Source organism: Neomonachus schauinslandi, chromosome 10 (genome assembly GCF_002201575.2).
Source record: "Neomonachus schauinslandi chromosome 10, ASM220157v2, whole genome shotgun sequence".
In the NCBI taxonomy this organism is placed as follows: Eukaryota; Metazoa; Chordata; class Mammalia; order Carnivora; family Phocidae; genus Neomonachus; species Neomonachus schauinslandi.
The window spans coordinates 49,921,460-49,943,476 of NC_058412.1; the positions used below are offsets into that span (position 1 = coordinate 49,921,460).

Here is a 22,017-nt window from a genome sequence, read left to right on the forward strand (position 1 = left end):
TTTTTAGGGAAACTGTCCCCTAATGTGGATGTGCATTCTGTAAGGATGGGTTTGACATGTGAAGGTGCCACGGCTCTGTCTGAGAATGGCTTACGAGCAGTTTCCTTTTGAATGAAATTAATGGTTCTGAGTCAAAGCAAAGCAAAATAAATAAACTGCATAAAGAAGAACATAGGAACAAAGTTGTGATTGAATTTATTTAAATTTCCTTAAATTTTTATAAATGTATATTTGTTATAAATAACTTTATAGTCATTAAGTTCTAAATAAAAGAAACAAGTTTCATTTCCTGTATAGATCAAAACTTTTTTTATGTTTCTTATCTTTTTTCATATGTATGTGTAATTTTTATGTAGTTGAAATACTATCAATATAATTTTATGAATTTTTCTATTTTTCATCTTTTGAGCTTGTGTTTTGCTTAGTTGAAGTTTTCACTAGTAGGCCCTGTTTTTCTGGCAAGCTAAAGTAAATTTCCTTCACATCTTTACTTTGTAATCCAACAGGGAAGACTGTAAAGATGCTTTAATGTTGTGGTCATTTCAAATAAGAGTGTCTAAAATGATGACCTATTGTCTCTTTTTGTGTTATTAAGATGAAAATAGGTGTCCTTTTGTACTCTTAAGGTTACAATTTTTATGTGCTTTTTAATCTTTTTTTAAAAAATTATATGGTGTTTATCTGTCCATAAAATGTTTTTCTCAGTGATTTTGTAATGCTCACTAACTTTTCTAATGGCCTTTTTTTTTTTTTAAATAAATCTATGCTTGGTTCATGGTGTAGAATCTTAAGCATCTTACTATCAAGCTTTGGATTCATAAGAGGTTTTTATTTTTTTAATTTTTCTTTTGTTTTTGTTTTTGAGCGCTTACAGAGTATCTAGCACTGGGAGTTTCTTAAACATAGAGACTCAGTGTGTGCTATCATGGGTATATAGCAAATGAACAGAATAGTCAATGAATTTGAACCAGTAAATGTAGAGAGGTGGTGATTTTGGAGGGACGGGAATTGTGTTGCTGAGTTGTAGAATGAGTAGATTTCACTAGGAAAAACATCTTGGTGAAGAAACTTATACCCCCGAAAAAGAAATGAGCCATCCTTGATGGAATAAGGAAAACCGACCTTGTCATCATGAGTCAGCTCAACCCAAATTAGACGCGCCCTGCTGCTCCTATTCTGATGAATCCTACAGTTACCAGTGTTACAGTAAAACCTGCAGCTAGGTCTTTTATTTTGATGATTTCTTAAGCAATTTTGTCTTTTCTTTTTTGCTTTATTTTGTTTTGTTCAATATTTACTTTGTGTCCTTGTATTCTTGTTTAATTCCTATAGGCCAACAGTATAGGGAATAGTTTCCTTTCTCAGTTGAAGAAATTGAGGCAAAAGTAAATTGTGAGTTACTCATTGTCAGGCCACATAACCAAACAGTTTTAGCACCGTGGCTATCTCCAGTTCTTACCTAATGTTGTTTTACTTTGTCTGTTGATGTCTAGATTTAATCTGTCTACCTTGTTCATGTTATAATTTTCTGGCATTACTTCTAGGTTTGGCTTTTCCATTTATTTTCTTACTTTTTACATGATCCCCCTCTCTTTCTAGCATATTTCTGTATTTTGATTGCATGTTGATGTAAATACTAATTCTTATGCCCTTCAGAAGGTGGCTGGCAGGTCATTTAATTCCTCCTGTGTGGCAAATTTTGGTTTTGACCACTGCAACTTAGTCTTTTATATAGACCACCATGAATCTAAGAAGATGGCGGTCACATGGTTAAAATCACATTCCCACTTTCTTCTCTTCCTTTTTGGAGGCTTCCTTTTTGAAGCCTAAAATATATTTCTAAAAGCAGATGCAGGGCCCGTGACACCTGTTACTCTTTTCTGTTATTTAGCCTTCTGTTCTGTGTCCCAGCCTTGCTGATATCTTCACAGTTTATTAATCCCATGTCTAAAATACCAAAACTAGGTTTCTGGGAGTGTGGTTTGTTTGTTCTGTGTTTTTCTCCTAGAAACTAGAACTGGCTTTTAGTTTTTACACTTGAATAGTAAAAATGAATGCAGTTCAAAGTTCTTCATAGCTTTGTTTGAATATTTTGTGACAATCTTGTTTGTTTTGCAGGTACCCGGAGCCCAAGATTTGGTGGATTTCTCTCCTGTTTATCGATGTCTACACATATATTCTGTCCTGGTGAGTCTTTATCTGGCTCTGACTCATAAAGATGTATATTGAGTTAAAAACTCTTCTTTCTCATTTTTTATAGTTTTTCTGTTTTTCTGTTTACTCTTATTAAGAGTAAGAAAAAAGAAACTTATTTAAGGAGTATTAATTATAAAAAATTATCCTTTTCTTCTTGAATCTTTTGTTTGCCATGTAATGATGTAATGATATAAGTGAATAACATTAATTTCTATCAGTCACCAAAAATGATAAGATTATACCTAGAAATAGTCACATACACAGATTTCTGTTCTTAATGTAATGATGTAGTTATATACATAAAAATAGCCTATGTTTATATATTAAAATAATATTTATAAAAACTTTATTTTTTTATTCCTGATGACACTTACTTCTTTTGTCATATAAAACATATGCAAGGAGGAATCTCTCTGGGGGGAAGTTGTTATGGGTGTTAATGGTATTATAAGAAATAGCCCTTTCTCCATCTTGGTAGTACACCTACATGCAGACACATAATACACACAAAAGCAACCAAAAAATTAAAAAGTATCATCAAAGACAGATTGATGAGAGAAGTCCATTATTGGTATTTCTTAATAGCAAAGTTCTGTGAAGTTTCTCTCAGGTTATTTTATAATATGATTGAGTGAGTCTTTTGGCCAGTCTTCTATCCATTTTCTTTCTTCATATGTTTCATACAGTGTCACGTAGTCTTTACTCCAGACAGGCTGGGACACTGGTCTGTGAGCTTCATGGCCAGAGTACTTTGAGGTGATTCCCATTAGTCTGAGAAAAGACTTGGTGATTTTTTCTCCCCTCCTCTCCTTCCTCCTCCTACTTCTCCTTGCTCTCTGATTTCCACTTCCCGTCTTCCTTTCTTCTCCCTCTCTCCACTCCTTCTCTCCATCTATCATTCCTTATCATATGAAGATGGAGCAAGGTATAGATTGAGTTGTCTCAAGGCAGCTAAAATAAGTAGATAATTTTTTTTTCAATCTCATGTGCAGAGAATTAAATAAATCATATACATCTTAGTTTGTGACACATGATTATCATTATTTCATATAAGTCCAAGGTATATGTATAATATTTATTTTAACTAATTTTTGCTAACCTGATAGATATTGAAGGATATCTCTTTGTTTTAATTTGCATATCTTTGATTACTGATAACATTGTGCTTCTCTTTATAGACTCACTAATCATTTAAGATTTTTCTTCTCTGAAATGCCTATTTGTAACTTCGTTCAATTTTGTATTGGCTTTCTTAAGCCAAATTTTGTTTTTTTCTCTTTGCTAGAAAGAGAAATCTCAGAAATTCCTTATATATTGTAGATATTGACAGTTTAGGATGTTGCCAATGTCTTTTTTCCCAGTTTGCCCCCAGACTTTAAACTATGTATGTATTATCTTTCACAAACAAATCCTTGATTTTAATGTAATTAAATCCATCAATTTTAACCTTAGAGTTTGCATTTTTTTTTTTTTTAAAGATTTTATTTATTTATATGACAGAGAGAGACACAGTGAGAGAGGGAACACAAGCAGGGGGAGTGGGAGAGGGAGAAGCAGGCTTCCCGCTGAGCAGGGAGCCCGAGGCCCTGGGCTCATGACCTAAGCCGAAGGCAGATGCTTAACGACTGAGCCACCCAGGTGCTCCCCATATAACTTTTGAATCCCCCCAAACTTAAACTAATAGCTTACTGTTGACCAGAAGCCTTACTGATAATAGTAGATTAATATATTTTGCGTGTTTTATATATTATATACTACATTCTTATAATAAAGTAAGCTAGAGAAAAGAAAATATTAAGAAAATCATAAGAAAAGACATTTATACTACTATACTGTATTTATTGAAAAAAATCCCTATTTAAGTGACTGGTGCAGTTCAAACCCATATTGTTCAGGGGTCAATTGTACATGTGTTTTTAAAGTTGTGTCCCTCTTACACTGCTTTAGCTACTCTCACAAGTTTTGAATATAGTATGTTTGTTCAAACATTTTCTAATTTCCATTACAAATTCTTCTTTGATTCATGGATTATTTAGAAATGCATCTCTTAATTTCCAAGCATATGGATATTTTTAAGATAATTTTTTTTTTTTAAAGATTTTTATTTATTTGACAGAGAGAGACACAGTGAGAGAAGCAACACAAGCAGGGGGAGTGGGAGAGGGAGAAGCAGGCTTCCCACGGAGCAGGGAGCCTGATGCGGGGCTCGATCCTAGGACCCTGGGGTCATGACCTGAGCCAAAGGCAGACGCTTAACAACTGAGCCACCCAGGCGCTCCTAGAGTTTGTACTTTTTAAGTATTGTTTTTTTTTTTTTTTAAAAAAAAAACCTCTCTTTCTATTCAAGGTCATAGGGCATTCCCTTTATGTTACCTTTAACATTTTTCCCATCACATCTTGATATTGATCCATCTTGGATTCACTGTAGTATATAGTATGAATTGGGAATCCAACTGAATTTTTTTTTATATGATGAATTCAGTTTTACCAGTCCCATCTACTACATAATCTGTATATGGCCCACTGATTCCTGATAGTACCTTGGGCATATACTAAATATCCATATATGAGAATCTGTTTCTCAATTTGAAATATCCATATATGAGAATCTGTTTCTCAATTCTCTAGTTAGTTGAATTTGGGTTTGTGATACATCTACATGTGTGGTAAAACAGGTCCCTTCTCATTTCTCCTCTTTTAAATTGCCTTTACTATTTATGAACCTTTATTTTCTCTATTTTATTTATTTATTTATTTATTAAAAATCACATTATTTTATTCAAGTATAGAATGAATTTCATAATGAAAATAGCTGTCTATATCAGTAGTTTTTTTTTTTTTTTTTTTTTTAATGGAAAGGCTTCGGTACCTTTTCCCCCAAAGAAGTTAAAATAAATTGGGGCTACCTTAAAGTTGTGACTTCCTTGAGGCTTATCTTGTGACAGAATCATTTTCTACCATCATTTTCTTTTCTTCTTCTTCTTCTCTTCCTCTTCCTCTTTTTCCTCCTCCACTTCCTTCTCCTCCTCTTCTACTTCTTCAGTCTTCTATTTTGTTTCAAATTTTTATTTAAATTCCAGTTAGTTAACCTAGAGTGATAATAGTGTAATCTTAGTTTCAGGAGTAGATTTTAGTGGTTCTCTCTATATATTTTAGAATCTTTGAGTTCATTAAAAAAATTTCTTCTAGAATTTTGATTTGAATTGATAGATAAATTTTGGGAGGAATTAATAACTTTATAATGCTAAGTCATGCTACTCATGGAAAAGTCTACTTTTAAATTATTAAGCTTTGTTTCTATGTTAACAGTTTTGGGGATTCTTTTAAGGTTAATAGCAAAATACAGTTTTTGTTGCTGTTTTCAACTTTCCTTTTTAATTAATAATTGCTGATGTTGAGGAATGCTCTTGATTTTTGTAAGTTACCTTAAGTCTGGCAACCTTGCTCAACTCTTTTATTATGGTTTGTTTTTTGGTTTATGATAGATTTTCTATGTAGTTGATCTGCAGATATTGACTTGTTTATTTTCTTGCTATCCATATATTTCATTGTTCTTCATATTGTTTTATTGTATTGACCAGGATCATCATTACTTTGTTGTTCAGGGAGATAATAGTAGGCATCCTTGTCTGATTTTTGATCTGTAATGGAAGGTATCCAAAGTTTCTCCATTAACTGATGTTTACAATAAAGTTTTGGTAAATATTCTTTATCTAGTTATTCCAGACTCCTGATCGTTTTTTATAAGAACATAAATGAGTATTGAATTTTATTGGATTTGTTTTCCAAATATATTGATACAGTCCTGTGGTCTTTATCCTTTAGTTCATGAATGTGGTGAGTTTCACTGATAGATTTTTGTGATATTAAATGATCCTTGTATACTTTAGATAAATCCAACTTGATGAGGATATATTATTGCTTTTTTTTTTTTAACAATCTGGAATTCAGTTCCTTTTATTTTTTTTATTTTTAATCATTTTGTATTTTATTGTTAAGTCTCATAATTGCAAAATCAAGTGTACTTTTCCTCTCAAATAGTGTAAAAGTATGAAAACCAGTAGTCTGTTTAGTTTAGTGTTATATGTTCAGTGTCAGCAACAGTACTTGGCATATAGTAGGTACTCAATAAATACTAACTGAAGGAATAAGTACGTGATAGCTAAAAAATGCAGTACATTTGTTTGAGCGTATGCTAACTCAAACTTTATCGCTCATTTACTTATTCACTAAACACTTACTGAATTTCTGTTCTGCGTGAAATGGGTTTGTAGAGCAAGGATGTATAAATAAGAGCAAGGACTTCTGCTTTTAAAAAATTACAGTCTACCAGGAGAGAAGTTACAGTCTTTGAATGACTATAATGTGCCAGCACTTTATCTCATCACAGTATTTATCTGCTAGTTTTTGTGAGCTTCCTTAAGATTTTATGATATAGAAAATGTAACAAATTTTCCTCAAATGAGAACTCTACAAGTGATTCATAGGAGTACTGAAGTAATTAATTTGCACACTTACTAGCTGTGTGGTGTGAGGCAAGTTACCTAAACCTTAGCTTTCTCATATGTGAGCTCTGATAATAATGATCTGCTTAGTACAGTTACAGATAATATCTGAATGGTGCCTCAGTCCGTCTTTGGCACATCATTGGAATTTATTAATCAGTGCAGTTAACTTGGCAAGAGTTATGTATCTCTGATCCTGATTATTAGACACATTATTGGTATTTTTTAAAGTATATGATGTAAAGCATAGACATGTAGGCAGAGGTTCTAGTCTCTGCCATCAACATACAAAGTTTATCAATTATTCAAAACGTATATGTTTGTAAATACATGAAATCTGTGTCATCCTAAACTGTGAGTTTAAGGAGGGCCTTAAACTGCCCGTTTAAAAAATAAATTCCACACACTGATACTCTGTAGTGTTGAAATATTTGGCATTCATAAATGTTCTGTAATAATTTGATAAGGCATCGTTTATGTGGCAGAGACAGACCTCTTTCCTCATTCACACATTCATAATGTTTCCTAGTTTTGAAAAAGTACAACTAGTGGTAAGAGCTCAGCTCTATTTCTGGAATACATGTTTATTTTTTAGACATTGCTGTTCCAGACCTAGATGGACTTTAAAAAAGCACTCAGATATCTCTTTTGCTAAAGGAAGAGCCAGATCATGTATGACTTCTAGAGTGGACTCTTTTCATAACTTTTTTTGGGGGGTATAATTTGTTACTACTCTGTATTTGTTTTCCCATTCTCAAATCACTGATTTGTATTACTGTATAGTGGAGGGCATCTCTTTATAATATTAATGAAAAAGATATTTAAAAATGGATTAATCTAAAAATTTGTAACAATTTTTTTTTTTTATTTCCTGATGTAGTTAATATTAACATTTTTGGATATTCCACAGGCAGCACAAACTCTGTATGTTTCTAAATGAACTCATTATGTCCCCTTTCCCTAAAATCTACTGTTTTGGGAGGTACTGTGATCTCAGGTAATAACAGCATTCTATCAAGTCCCCAAGCAGAAACCCAAACCTTTTCTTTTTTCTCAGTACCATATCCAGATCTCCCTATCTTGCAGATGTGACCTCCTAAGTACAGTTTTACTTTCTCTCATCCTCCCCTATCCTAAAATGATTACCCAAGATCATCAGGATTATTGAAAATATTTTCTTTCTTTTAAAGATTTTTATTTGTTTATTTGACAGAGAGGGACACAGTGAGAGAGGGAACACAAGCAGGCAGAGTGGGAGAGGGAGAAACAGGCTTCCCGCTGAGCAGGGAGCCCGATGTGGGGCTTGATCCCAGGACCCTGGGACCATGACCTGAGCTGAAGGCAGGTGCTCAATGACTGAGCCACCCAGGCGCCCCTTGAAAACATTTTCTTAACTGTTCTCCCTACTTATATCATAAATCCCTAACTTGACTTCTCACTGTAGTGATAGCGATCTGTGTAACATATAAATCTGGCATATATGTTATCTGCTTAAAATTCTCTAATTGGTCACTTATGGAGTAAAATACAGAAGTATAGAAGGTTTTCCATGTCCTGTCTGCCATATTTTCTGCTGCTTACCACCTTGCTTTAATGATACTGAAATGCTTCCAGTTCTTTGACCGCACCATGCTTCTCCTGCCTGCCATTCTTTCCTTGGTCTAGTCCTTCTGCCTGAATGAGTATTCCCACTTCTTTTTATTTTATGGATTCATACTTATTTCATACATGTGTCCTCCAGCAAATTTTCCTGATGTTTCAGGTGGAGCTCAGTGGACCCACTTCCCCTTTGCACTATTATAGGACCCAGTTCATAGTTGTATCAGTGCTGACTATATTATATCATCTTATCCTAAATATGTATTCTTTTTCCTCAATAGACTGTAAGCTCTTTTAGGGCAGGTACCATGTTTTATTCATCTTTTTTAGCCCTAGCACCTAACACTTAGTATTAGTAGTATATAATACTCAATAAATGTTTGTTTTTGATTTTGAAAGATAACTGCCCTCCTTTTGACCTGCAAATGAATCCAGTATTCTAGCCTCAGGCAGTGTTATACAATATCAGGGCTGGGACCTATATGAGGGAAAACAGTTCTATTGGTGTCCAACGGAAGGATCATAACAGAAGTAACAAAAAGTTCTAATATTTTGTCATTTACAATAGTGTTTATCTGAACTTTTGGCCTGGAGGATAACAAGGCACACTTTGAATAAACATGGCAATATTTATTATTTTTAGTGAAACCGACCTTCCATTCACCCCCCTTTTATGGCTGTGCTGCTTATAAATTCCCAAAGGATTATTTGAAAAATCCTACTTATATCTGCCAGCCTTATCAGTAGGGCAGGAGTTCACGTATTGTAACAGGAGGTCAGATTTCGGTCATGGTCTTATAGATGGGGCCAAGCACCTGTAAATTCTTCCTTTGGTGACTAAAGTGAAGTACAATATCAAACAGGCAGTGAGACTTTTCTAGGAAGTGCTGAACTTTGGCAGGAAGGGCAAACTTTGGCAGGAGGAGGGGAGGGAAGAAAGTGAACAAGGGTCAGATAGTGGTTAATTGAGACTTGGTTCTTGGTATAGTAATGCAGTGGAAGTGTGCAGGGCAAATGTAGGTGTATTTTATAGATTTGTTTTAAATAACTTATACTGTTTAAATCTTCATATACAGTTAAGAGATAGACAGGTAAGGGTAGGATATAAAACATCATTTTACAGTCATTAAGGATAATTTTTTAGGAGGGAGAAAATAACAAACTAAAAATTTTACTGGAAGAGAAGTGATGAATAATAATAATTGGAGATTTTTGTACATAGTGTGATAGTAGTTATAAAGATGGATGGCCTATCTGTCTAATGAATACAGAAACCAGTCTGTCTTATAGATTTTTTTTTTTTAAGATTTTATTTATTTATTTGACAGAGAGAGACACAGCGAGAGAGGGAACACAAGCAGGGGGAGTGGGAGAGAGAGAGAAGCAGGCTTCCCGCGGAGCAGGGAGCCCGATGCGGGGCTCGATCCCAGGACCCTGGGATCATGACCTGAGCCGAAGGCAGACGCTTAACGACTGAGCCACCCAGGCGCCCCTCTTATAGATGTTTTGAAAACTCTATCAACCCAGTGATGTCTGCCATGTTTATGGGCTCCAAGCCTTGAACCCAGCTCAATTTGGACAAAGATTTGTATATATTTCAGGCTCCTCTGTACACTGCAACATCTGACTCTTCTCCAGATTTGCTGCTCATTCACCCTTCTATCACTGAAAGAGTGTATAGATGTCCCATATCAAAGAGCTTGGGTGTCATTAAGAACCTGGGGGAGCAAACCTGTAAATACCGCCATATTCTTAGATTGTGGGTCTCATTTATAATCTTATCTTCTTGTGGTTTCTTGTTCTCCAATGATTTACATCATCTGCTCATTAACAGTTAAAAAAATCCTAGATTAAAGAATGTTGACCAATAGACCTTTGATTTATGTACTTGTCTGCATTTGTGTTATACTGTCATAAAAAGTATACTTTTTAAAGATTTCTGACATCTTGGATCCAGGGATAGCATTTTATAAGCAATATGTGGATTTTTTTTAGTAAGCAGCAACCTCTCAGTATTACATGAATCATAAAAACCTCATTTTTATTTAATTCACTTTCAATTACTAATGGAGACTATAAAACAGCCTGAGATATAAGGGAATGCAGAATGTCATTGTGCAGTGAATTCATATTACAAAGGCTCTAGCAAGTGCAGTATTTCTTTTAAGTTTTCTTGGGCAAGGGGCCTCTGAGAATTTGATGAAAGCTGTGAACCCTTTCCCCAGACAAAATGCACATATGTACAGGCATGTGATATTTTGCTTAGAATTTCAGAGGCTTCCTCAACTCCTGAATTTTATTAGACCTAGGAAGAATCCCTCGTGTAAAAAGGAGCTAGAGGCTGAGTTAGGTTTCAGGTGCCTACTGACTACAGACCTATGCCCCAGAATAGCTTACCCCAATTCTAGTCAAGTATCCCCTTTTATAAGCCTCTTACGGACACCCTACCACTTGTCTTTCTTTTAGGTTTGGAAGCCTTGCCAAAATCTAAATTTAAAAGCATATTTCAAAGTGAACTTATTTCTGTGTCATAAATCTTCATTCCCTGGGCAGTCATTATGCATGGCAAGCTGGTGACCTGTTTTTCTATTAAGAGTAAGTTAGCCCCAGCACCTAAACTCTAATAGATTTGTCCCCTGAATTCTTTTACTTAGAAGGATTCAGACAGAGATTTAAAAATAATTATGAGAATTAAAGTTAGTAATTTATCTCCCTGGACATAATTTTGTAAAGTCCTCTGTTAAAGGATATTTACCTCTTACTTGCTTTTAATAATATCCCTTTTTAAGTACTTGGCTATAATTTGGAGAGATGAGTCAGTAGCAGAGCTAGAATTTATGCACAATCTCTTTACAATCCTTCATGATCATTGCTGGGGCCAGGGGTGGGTGGCGTGGGGTGGAGTAGGCAGGAATCTTTCTGGAACATATTTCTCCCTTTCTAATCTAAGGATTTCTACTTGTATGGTCTACAGTGGCAGCTGGAAGAAACTGCAAAATCCATGGTCCTGTGACTAGTGATAATAGCAAGGAAAGGATTTGGAGAGTGGAAAAAGGAATGGATATAAGCAGTTTTAAGTGACATATTTTCTGAGGTGTTAAGGGAATTCCTTAATGAAATTACATAAAGAGCTTTGGCAGCAGTTGGCTGTTACATTAAAACATTTGGGAAATAGATACTTGAAGGGCCTAAGACACTGCTGAAATTTTCAATTAAAGAAAAACGATTAGTTTTGGCATTCTAAGGTTAGACTTCCAGATCCTTTCAAATAGAGACAGTTGAAGGGTTGTTGTTTATATATGCATTTATAATAGTGTTATCTTGGATTTTATATAGCGCTTTGTGCAACAATCTCATAGTGCTTCACAAATTTGACTACATTAAAGAAATGACTTATTCATATGGCAAATAGGAGAAAAAACATCTCACTTGGTAGAGATTGGCCTCACTCTGAATCAAGCTATGAAATAGTTCTTTTGATGGCACCAGAGGTAAGATTTTAGCGTTCTTAATCCTGTACCTTTATCAGAAGGCACTGTTGCCATTTAATTATCAAGTAAATTGAGCACAAGAATTGGAACATAGACTTAAAGCAGGTCTGCAGGATTGGGTGTATTTTTGATGGTCAGATTTTTTAAATTGTTAATTGGCTTAAAAAGATGAGACTCCTTTTAAAAAAATAGTAGAACATTTCTGCTACATCTAGGTATTAAGACAGTTGATTGTCAAATGAAAGAAAGATATTCAGACATCAGCTTCATGCAGTTTTCCTCGTGTTTTTCACAGACCATTGATCTGGCAGTGAACGCTGATAGAGTTTTTTAGTTTTCATTAAAATTGATTGTACTTTACTATAGCCTATTTTTTTTTAGGCCTATCCTGATTCTATTTTAAACATTGACACTATTGACTTGTATTCATTTTATATAACTGTAGTAAAAATCCATTATTTAAATTCTTTCAATTTTTTAGAAAGACACTTGAATGAACATTTAAGTATTGGTTTGGGTGGAAACACAAGCAGGGTCATTTACTACTCCTGTGGTAGAAATTAAGAGAAATGAGAAAGGCCTATATGCAAAATTCTAGGGGCTTAGAGTTTGTAAGTTCTTATTCTCATTTGACATTTCCAAAGATGGTGTTACAGAGAGAGAGGGAAATATCACTTTATTTCACCAGTCACATCAAATTGGAATTGTGGATATAGAATTCCAGCATTGCCAGAGGCACATAGCTTAATGATCTAGATCTTCTTAAAGTTGTTTCTGGAGCTATATTTCTAAGGAACACCAGGCTCATCAGATAATCTGTTTAAAAAAAAAAAAAAAGGAGGAGGGCTCCTGTTTCACATGTCATCAGAACTCTGTATACTGTATTTCTGTTTTGGTGTTTTTTTTTTTTTTTTTTTTACAGATCACATTAGTATATTTTAGGTGTGTTCTAAGAAGAACGGCAAAAACCAAACATGTTAAATTTTATTTAAGCCAGTATTTCTTAATATAGTGAAAGAGGTAAGGATGACCAGGGAACTTTCTGCTCTCAAAAGTTCATAATTTAATGGGTCCAGAGAAAAGCTGCTTTGTAGAAGACTGTGAAGATGCCTGTTTTGTTTTGTTTTTTTAAAATCCATCATGTTTATTTGAAATATATACATTTTCTTTGGGAAATAAGAAAAGAACTTCGAACTTTTAATGGAAAAGCCTTCCTGAGAACAGTAATTTGAAATGAGTAGGTACCATTTTCAAATCTTTGGGATAGCAATGATATTAGAAAGGAATTTTGATGTTTATATACTTGACATTTATTTTTTAAAAACTTTAAGTGGCTTATATTTTAGGCTCTGATATTTAGACCCTATTCCTCTTGACTCTTTTTGTAAATGTTGTTTTATTTTCATTTTAAATGGATTCTCTTTCCCGTCTCAGAAATATTCATCTGCCTTCCCCCCACTATCTAAGACAAATGCAAGTTGTACTGTTTGAGGAGCCAACTTACACAGAACAGAACTGGAAGCTTTCTGGTTTGCTTCCATGGTGATCTTGAGTACTTCTGAGCAATAAGAGCGTAGTTTGAGTATTTTCTTTAGAGATATTTTTTTAATGTGGAAAGTTTTGCCCTGAAATATTTGGTGACTCCTAGTCCATCTCTGACACTTCGCAGATTGTCTCATCACTCTGCTACCGTATCTCCCCGCCTCCTAGTTGCACTGACCCACCAGTGCCTGGTGAGGTTAGATAGGCATAAACACTACATAGATCATAGAGAAACGCTGAGGGTGAGATACTTTGTGCGCTGCATTGATAAGGACACAGGAAAAGCCATTTATAGCGATAACTTTCCTGTAGTATGGGCTAATGGGCCCTGGTTTGTAGCCGCTGTAATCTAACTGTTTATAATTGTCATATTGCTCTTTTAACCTGGTGACCTTATTACCCATGAGCATACATATCATTTGGCTTTGAATAAAAACAAGAGGCAAAAAAAATGTGATCAAAAAAATTTTTTTTTCTATACATGCTCACATTTGTTTTTCAAAATGCTTACGTTGAGAAAATTGAACTCCTCAAGGGTGCTTTTTCTTTTTTTAACAATAATGTCTCACTTAAACAGCTTTAGACACCACAATAGCATAATTATTTTTTAAGCTCTGACAAAATGAACAAGAAATAAATCGTTTTCCACATCACACCCAGTAACACACCTTTGAAACACAATTTAAATCATATAAAAACTGTGCTTTAAATACTTTAGTTTCTCGTTATCAGAATAAAGTAAACTTCTTAACTTCGTCTGTACAGTCTCCCATGTTCTATCCTTGGCTTGATTCTCTTACCTCATTTCTGGTCGCTCTTTTCCTCCTGCCTGCTCACAATCTATGCTCCAGATATATTGACCCCATGTTCTCTCATGATGATGCCTTCATACAGGCAGTTCCTTTTTTTTTTTTAAGATTTTATTTATTTGAGAGAGAGAGATAGAGAGAGAGCATGAGCAGTAGAGAGAGGGAGAAGCAGGCTCCCCACTGAGCAGGGACCCTGATGTGGGGCTCGATCCCAGGACCCTGAGATCATGACCTGAGCCAAAGGCAGATGCTTAACCCACTGAGCCACCCAGGCGCCCCCAGGCAGTTCTCTTTCCTGAAACATATTCCATATTTGCTGTCTTCCTTTTGATATTTCTTCCTATTAGTTATGCCAAATTTCTCCCATCACTGAGATCTCTGGATTTGGCATTTATAATCTTTTCTCCCTCCTCTCATATATCCGTCTAGATCTCTCATTTTTTTTTTTCTTCCTTTTCTTCCTTTTCCTATTTTGGTTGTGACTGCCAGGTTTTTATTTGTTTATTTTCAGTTTTTTAATTTAAAAATTTTAGGTTCTTTTGCTTCCCTAAAATGCTGTCTTTACTGGCTACTTAGTTTATTTAATACATTGTCCCAGTAGTTTCGGATATTATGAGGGGGTGACACAAATAACTGTGGCCAGAGCCTTGTGATTTGAACAAGAAGACATGTAGGGGAGGGGTTTCCTTTTGTTTCATAGAGGAAATTTGGTCATTCAGACAGTTATGTAAGTTGCATATACCAAAATGATCTAACCAGAAGCAAGTGCCGTAACTGGAGCTCATGTTCAAATATAGCTGGTTGTGGCAGGTGTAATGAAGAGTTTGTTTTTAACCTAGGAATAGAACTGATTTATTTTAAATAGTGAGGGATTTGGAAAAGCTGAGTTTGGGCCTATAGTGGATTCTCTACTTTTTCAGATTTTTATAACACAAACCATAACCTGGAGGGTGAAGTAGTTTGGGACCTCAGCACTGGAGTAGAAACTCAGACTCTTTGCCTGTAACACTCCAGATTTGCTCACGGAATTCAGGCAGAATTCAGTTTATTTCCTTAACTGAATGTCTTTAACTAGAACTTCTGGAACTCCTTTAACTAGAACTTCTGGAACTCCCAGTCTACTGTGTTATTCTCACCACACAGAAGGAGCTTAACTAATCATTGTGAAGCAAATGAGTGAATGAATGTTCAAAATCCCTCAAGAAGGTACAATGTGAAAAATTAATGGAGACCTATAAAAGGACCATCAAAGATGCCGTAGTCAAAGAAGATTTAGTCGTTTGGCTGAGGTTAATATAGTTCATCCATTTGTTATATGGAGTGTCACTAGTTTAGATTTGGGATTTCTTCTTACCCTGAAGCGAAGTATAAGATATGTTAACATATTTTTTTAGATATGAAAATGAGGTCATTTATGATGTTTAATGGTGATATTTGTAGCAGTACGGGTTGTGTTTGAGTACATGTAAAAAAACGCAACTTTAACGGTTTAAACAAATACACTGTTTTTTTATAATGTGACAAGAAGTCCAGGCACCTCAGTGTCAGTACGGTGGCCCCACACTCATTAGAGACTTAGGTGGGTTCTTTTAGGAGTTCCCGTCCTCCATCTGGAGCATGTGGTTTCTGTTTTTGTTCTTTCAAGATGATGCTACGACTTCAGGCAGCTTTCTCGTGTCTCAGAAAGAAAGCAGGTGGGAAGGCCACAGAATAAAATATTTTTTAAATTTTCTCAGAGATTTTATTTATTTATTTGGCAGAGAGTGAAAGTGAGAGAGATCACAGAGGGAGAGGGAGAAGCAGACTCGCCTCTGAGTGGAGAGCCTGATGGGGGACTCAATCCCAGAACCCTGGGATCACGATCTGAGTTGAAAGCAGTCACTTAACCGACTGAGCCACCCAGGCGCCCCAAAAGATTTTGTAAAATGCTGAGGCCTGTTGTAATTTTAAAAGCAATTATAATTAGAACCCAAGTGATTTCTGGTCAACGTGTTGCTTTTTTATTCTTTTATTTTTATTTTTACTTTTTTTTTAAAAGATTTTATTTATTTGAGAGAGAGAGGGAGAGAGTGAGAGAGAAAGCATGAGCAGGAAGGAAGGGCAGAGGGAGAGGGAGAAGCAGGCTCCCCACTGAGCAGGGAGCCCGATGCGGGGCTCGATCCCAAGACCCCGGGATTGTGACCTGAACCAAAGGCAAGCACCCGACTGAACCACCCAGGCACCCCAACATGGTGTTTTTTTTAAAATTAGGGACATCGGGAGAAAAGAGAGACAGTAGGCTAGGAGGCAGTGGTGAGGGACTATAGTTATAGGGCAGAGTGAGGAGGTATGGGGACATTGGGAATTTTCCCATTTTTGGTAATATTAGGAACTGTGCCTGGTTGTAAGTAGCCCATTGGTTAGGTGGGGCCTGTGGGTTAATGAGCCTGTCTGCATTCAGTTTTCTGGTCACTGGGACCCTTTTGTCATGCTCAAGCTTCCATAGCTCAAGCCTGCTGCCTAAGAACAGCCTCTACAACAAACACAGAAAATGCTCAATAAATATTAGCCATGATTTTTATTGTTGTCATTGTAGAGGGGCTCCTAGGAAAACTACTCAGAAGCCAGCAAAGGGTAAACATTCTTATGAGAATCAGCTCTTGTGAATCTCTGCCCATAGTGCCCAGTTGAGAGAGAAAACTAAAAATTCACGTTGTCCCTTCCTTTCCAAATCCAAACGCATTGTTTATGGATCTTTCCTCTCCCGAGCTATTGCCTCTCTGCTTGTCTCGTTTTGCGTAACTGGGCTTGGCTTTCTGCCTGTTTGGGACTTGTAGGTTGTTGGTTCTTTCTTTTGTCTGTCTTTGGGAGTGACTCCAGCTTTGGGGAACTTAATAGCTTTTGCATCCTCTTTGAGGACCTGTTTTATGCCCAAGCGGAGGTTATTCAATACTGCCAAAAACATTTAAAATCTGGGGCGCCTGGGTGGCTCAGTTGGTTGAGTGTCCGACTGTTGATTTTGGCTCAGGTCATGATCTCAGGGTCCTGGGATCGGGCTCTGCGGTGAGCGCGGAGTCGGCTTGAGATTCTGTCTCCCTCTGCTTCTCCACACCCCCCCCCCCCCGCCCCCGCTCATGCTCTCTCTCTCTAAAATAAAATAAATAAATAAAATCTTAAAATTAGGGACATCGGAAGAGCTTGAATCTAAATCTCGACTTAGACATGTTACTTAATGTCTCACAGCCTCAATTTTCTGCATTTAAAAAATTCAAATAATGATGTTCATCTCACAGTGTTTCTGTGGGAATGAAATGAAAGAACGTGTGTAAAAACACCTGGCCTGCTACCTTTAGATCTTAAAAAAAATATTTCTATTTCCAACTTGTATATGTCCTCCTCACTCCTACCCCATCATTAAATTTTTATATTATAAAAAGTACTCTTTAAGAATGCAGCGAAAAGGGCGCCTGGGTGGCTCAGTCAGTTAAGCGACTGCCTTCGGCTCAGGTCATGATCCTGGAGTCCCGGGATCGAATCCCGCATCGGGCTCCCTGCTCAGCGGGGAGTCTGCTTCTCCCTCTGACCCTCCTCCCTCTCGTGCTCTCTGTCTCTCATTCTCTCTCGCAAATAAATAAATAAAATCTTTAAAAAAAAAAAAGAATGCAGCGAAAAATGAGGACCTAGACTAATGTATGCGTAGACATAAATACGAAGATACAGAAATAGTACACGAACACCTGTGCTCTTCCTCCTACAATCCATCCCTATTTAATGTTACTTTTATAAAATAACTAATCTAGAAATTAAGAATCATGAACTATCAGGGCAAGAAGGACTTTTGCCTACCTTTTCTTTTATCCATCTCTTTTCCCAGAACGGGAAACCTTGGCCTTGGGCAGTTCAGTTACTCACCTACAGTCACATAAGTGGTAGGTAGCCGAGTTAGAACTCAAAGCTAAATATAAATTCTCTGTCTTGTGTTCTTTCCTCCATCAGTTGTCATTATCATTAAAGTGGCTCGATTTATCATGCTAAGTGTGGAAAACTATTCAAAGCGCTTACAAGTATTAGGTTATACATTATAGCATATTGTACCCTAATATGATATATAATAGATACATTAACTTTATAAACCTAATCAGTGCCTGGTTTTCTTGTTCTACCACCAGTAAGGGACTGGACCTAGTGTCTTGTCAATAATGATCAAAAGTAGGGATGGAGGTGGGAAGGCCTACTACATTTTTTTAGTCTACCTTTTCCAAACTTTTCTTTTCTCCTTCAGATTTGCCTTTGGTACATTAACAATTCTGTGACTATGTGACTATAACAATTTTATGTGACTACATTAACTAGAGCGTATTATCCTAAGCGCAGTAAGTCAGTCAGTGAAAGACAAGTATCATATGATCTCACTGATATGAGGAATTTGAGAAACAAGACAGAGGATCATAGGGGAAGGGAGGGAAAAATGAAACAAGATGAAACCGGAGAGGGAGGCAAACCATAAGAGACTCTTAATCTCAGGAAACAAACTGAGGGTTGCTGGAGTGGAAGGGGGTGGGAGGGATGGGGTGGCTGGGTGATGGACATTGGGGAACGTAGGTACTATGGTGAGCGCTGTGAACTGTGTAAGACTGATGAATCACAGACCTGTACCCCTGAAACAAATAATACATTATATGTTAATAAAATAAACCTTTTTGCTCTGGTTTTCTAGAACCGCCTTATGGGGAGGCCTGATTTGCCATAGTCATCATAGGGAAAAGAATGGGATTTTCCTTTCTTAAACAGTAAGATCAGTTACTTTCTATGAAAATGGTCTGTCTGCCTACTTGTTTTTTTTTTTTTTTCCTTGTAACATGAAAAGATGCCATTGAAACTAGTATCTCTGAGAGACACTGAGTAGTCCAGGCCAGACCACACTTGGCTGCAACTAGTTGTGGGCTTAAGCAATCAACAGTGGCTACTTACAAAGTTTGTTTAAGCTATTACTCGAGTTTTTGGGAGGGCCTTGAGGACGCTTTCCTAAGTTTTAGTTGCATTTGACCTATTGTCTTTCTAGATTTTCCTACACTATTTAGAAATTCTGATGTGTAATTTCTCCCACCAAATAATGCAATAAAAATTAGCTGGGCTTTAAAATCTTAACGGAAAATAAAAAAGTAGGAGAGTTTGTGAGAAAGGGTATTTTCATTGGGGAAAAAATAGAAAACCATGAGTCATTACTAATAATAAACATATAAATGAATGAACGAGTACGTATATATCTAAATACATACGTATGTTAACAGGGGAGAAGCCTTCTTATAGTAGAATGTTGAGTGTTGACTGTTGACAGACACTTAATGGTTCTCTTGCATCTCTGTACATCTTGTGAGGAGAGGCACCGTCTGTGTTTGTTCCGGAGCATCTTTTCAAGGATCTTTGTGTAGTCAACAGCTTTGTAAGGTAGGGATGATGTCTCCTGCCAGAGAACGAAGCAGGCATGTTTCCAGCTTTGGAAGATCGAGATAGTGCTTTTCTATAGAGCAAGGATATTTTGTGCTCAGGGTTACTCTCCTTTAAAGCAAACCACTGTATGTGCAGGTGTCTCCGGGACTGCTTCACATTGTCCTGTGGAGATTGGCATTCTGGGAATTGGTGCAAGTGTAAATGCTAGTACTCTAGCTGCTGCTGTTGATACTAGTAATAAAGTCCTTTGTTTCTGATCCAGTTTTGTGCCTTCTACTAGCATCCATGAAATTGTGGCACACTAATTTGTTGGCATGCAAGTGGGTAAAATCTCAGAGTCTTTGTGGTTCTTCATTTTACAGTCATTCCAATAAAGATTTATTTGGGCAGGAATCATTCATAGATACTAAATCTAGGGGGAATTTTTGGTAAGTAGTAGTATATTTGTGTGGTCTTAAAGTGTCTCCCCAGGGTTACTAATAACGAGACAAAAAAACATAATTGGGCGCCCTTTTTATCAGGTGATCAAAATTTACATCGTAACTGGGGATCAGCCAAACAATTGTGTGCCTCTGAGTGAGATACCCTGAGAGTGATACTGCATTACTTTGTGTATTTTATTCCAATCTGGAATACATAGCCTGAATCTAATTTATGAGGAAAAATCACAGAGACTCCAGATGAGAAGCATTCTGTTATGAAAGAAGGGAAGAGAGAGAGAAAGAAAGAGAGAATATTTTACAAAAATGTCAATGAGAAGAAATAAGGAAAAGCTGAGGAACTGTTTCAAATTAAAGGTAGCTAAAGCGGCATGACAGCTAAATGCAGTGCATTGTCCTAGACCAGGATTGGCAGCCATTTTCTCCAAAGGGCCTGATAGTTACATTTGAGGCTTTGTGCGCCATAGGGTCTCTGTCACAACCACACAAGTTACACCTCAAAAGTAGCCAGATACCATATATAAATGAGTGAGTGTGGTTGTATTTCAATAAAACTTTATTTACATAGTAAGAAATGGGATGGATTTGACCCATGGGCCATGGTTTGCTGATCCCTGTCCTAGACTGAATCTTGTACTCGAGGGAAAATATGCTATAAAGGACATTTTGTGGATCCATTGACAAAACTGGAATGTGGACAGTAGATTAGGAAAATATTAAATTTTCTGAAATTTGTAATGATTCTGTTGTTAGAGAAATTATTCTTATTCTCAGGAAATGCACGATGAGCTATTTAGGAGTAAAGAGATCTGATGTATATAACATACTTTCAAATGGCTAAGAAAAAAATAAATATTTAGAGAGCAAATAATAAGGGTTATGGGGCAAAATATTGACAGAGGGTGAATCTGAGTAAATAGTACATGGGTATTTCTTCATACTGTTCTTACAATTTTTCTGTAAATTGGAATGATTTCCAAATAAAAGGTTTAAAGAGTATGTGTGTTGATATATGTGAATTTATAATACATAGCCCAGAAAGAGGGAAAAATACAAAAAATTTTGTAGCTCCTTTACACTTTCTTGATAGATACCTACCAAAAAAGAGAGAGATTAACTAAAACATGAATTGAAAATGAAAATCTGTGATTGATGTAACAAGGGAAGCCAGCAGACATCATCCTTGGCCTAATCTGAATGCACTTAGTTACCAAGCGGCTGCAGTCTAGGGGCCAGAGGTTTTAGTGCGGTCTGAAAATGATGGTGGGAGCCACATTTTCCAGACTGCGAAACACAGGGTACCTTGTTTAGTCAGCACAGTTTAGGTCAAATGTGGTTATGAAAAACAGATGAATTCTGGTGATCAAGTTGTACTTTGACAAATATTCCATTGTTTGAACATGCAGTAATTTCTGAAAAATGTGAAGCAGCCTGGACTGCAGAGATTGAGTTCTCTCTTCTCAACTCCCTTGCCTGCTCACAAAGGTCTTGTCGTCGTGGGGAGTAGAAATAACAGGGCAGAAGAAGTATGTTAGATCTTCCCCTCCCCCTTCTTCTCCACCCCCCACCCCCACCTTTGCTCTACTGGCAAATCGAGCAGTTCTGAGGCAGGCTGTTTTGTCAGCTGGAGGTCTTGCACTACTCTGGACTTTAGGGACAGCTTTTGTGTTTTTCAGTTTTGTGGAAAGTGGTGTGTTCTTGTGAATTAGATACTTTGAGTTGATCCCATGAATAGAAAAAATGGTACTTGAGGTTTAGTAAGACATTGTTATATTTCATGGACTCCTCTGGCCATGACCTGAGAGTCATTATTTCATCTGATGTCTACTCCCACCTCAAGAGGCTCATCTATAGAAGTCAGACCCTATAACTTAAGAACTGTAGTAATAGCACAGCAGATCAGAGATGCTTGATGCCGGGGATTCCACAGAGAGTTCTCTTCATGTTCTCTTCAATGGCTTTTTCCCCCATGTATATTCTTGTGTTGTTGTTTTGTTGTTGTTGT

At 36.5% G+C, this 22,017-nt stretch overlaps 1 protein-coding gene across 4 annotated transcripts in view; it reads left to right on the plus strand.

Annotated features, from left to right (window-relative positions):
* Positions 1-22,017, plus strand: part of EXOC6B (exocyst complex component 6B) — a 618,113-nt gene that overhangs the window by 254,869 nt on the left and 341,227 nt on the right. For all 4 annotated transcript variants that reach the window (XM_021699245.1, XM_021699246.2, XM_044918888.1 and 1 more), the window contains exon 8: positions 2,119-2,187. In XM_021699245.1, the coding sequence (XP_021554920.1) occupies positions 2,119-2,187 (69 nt within the window). The remainder of the gene's footprint in view (positions 1-2,118; positions 2,188-22,017) is intronic.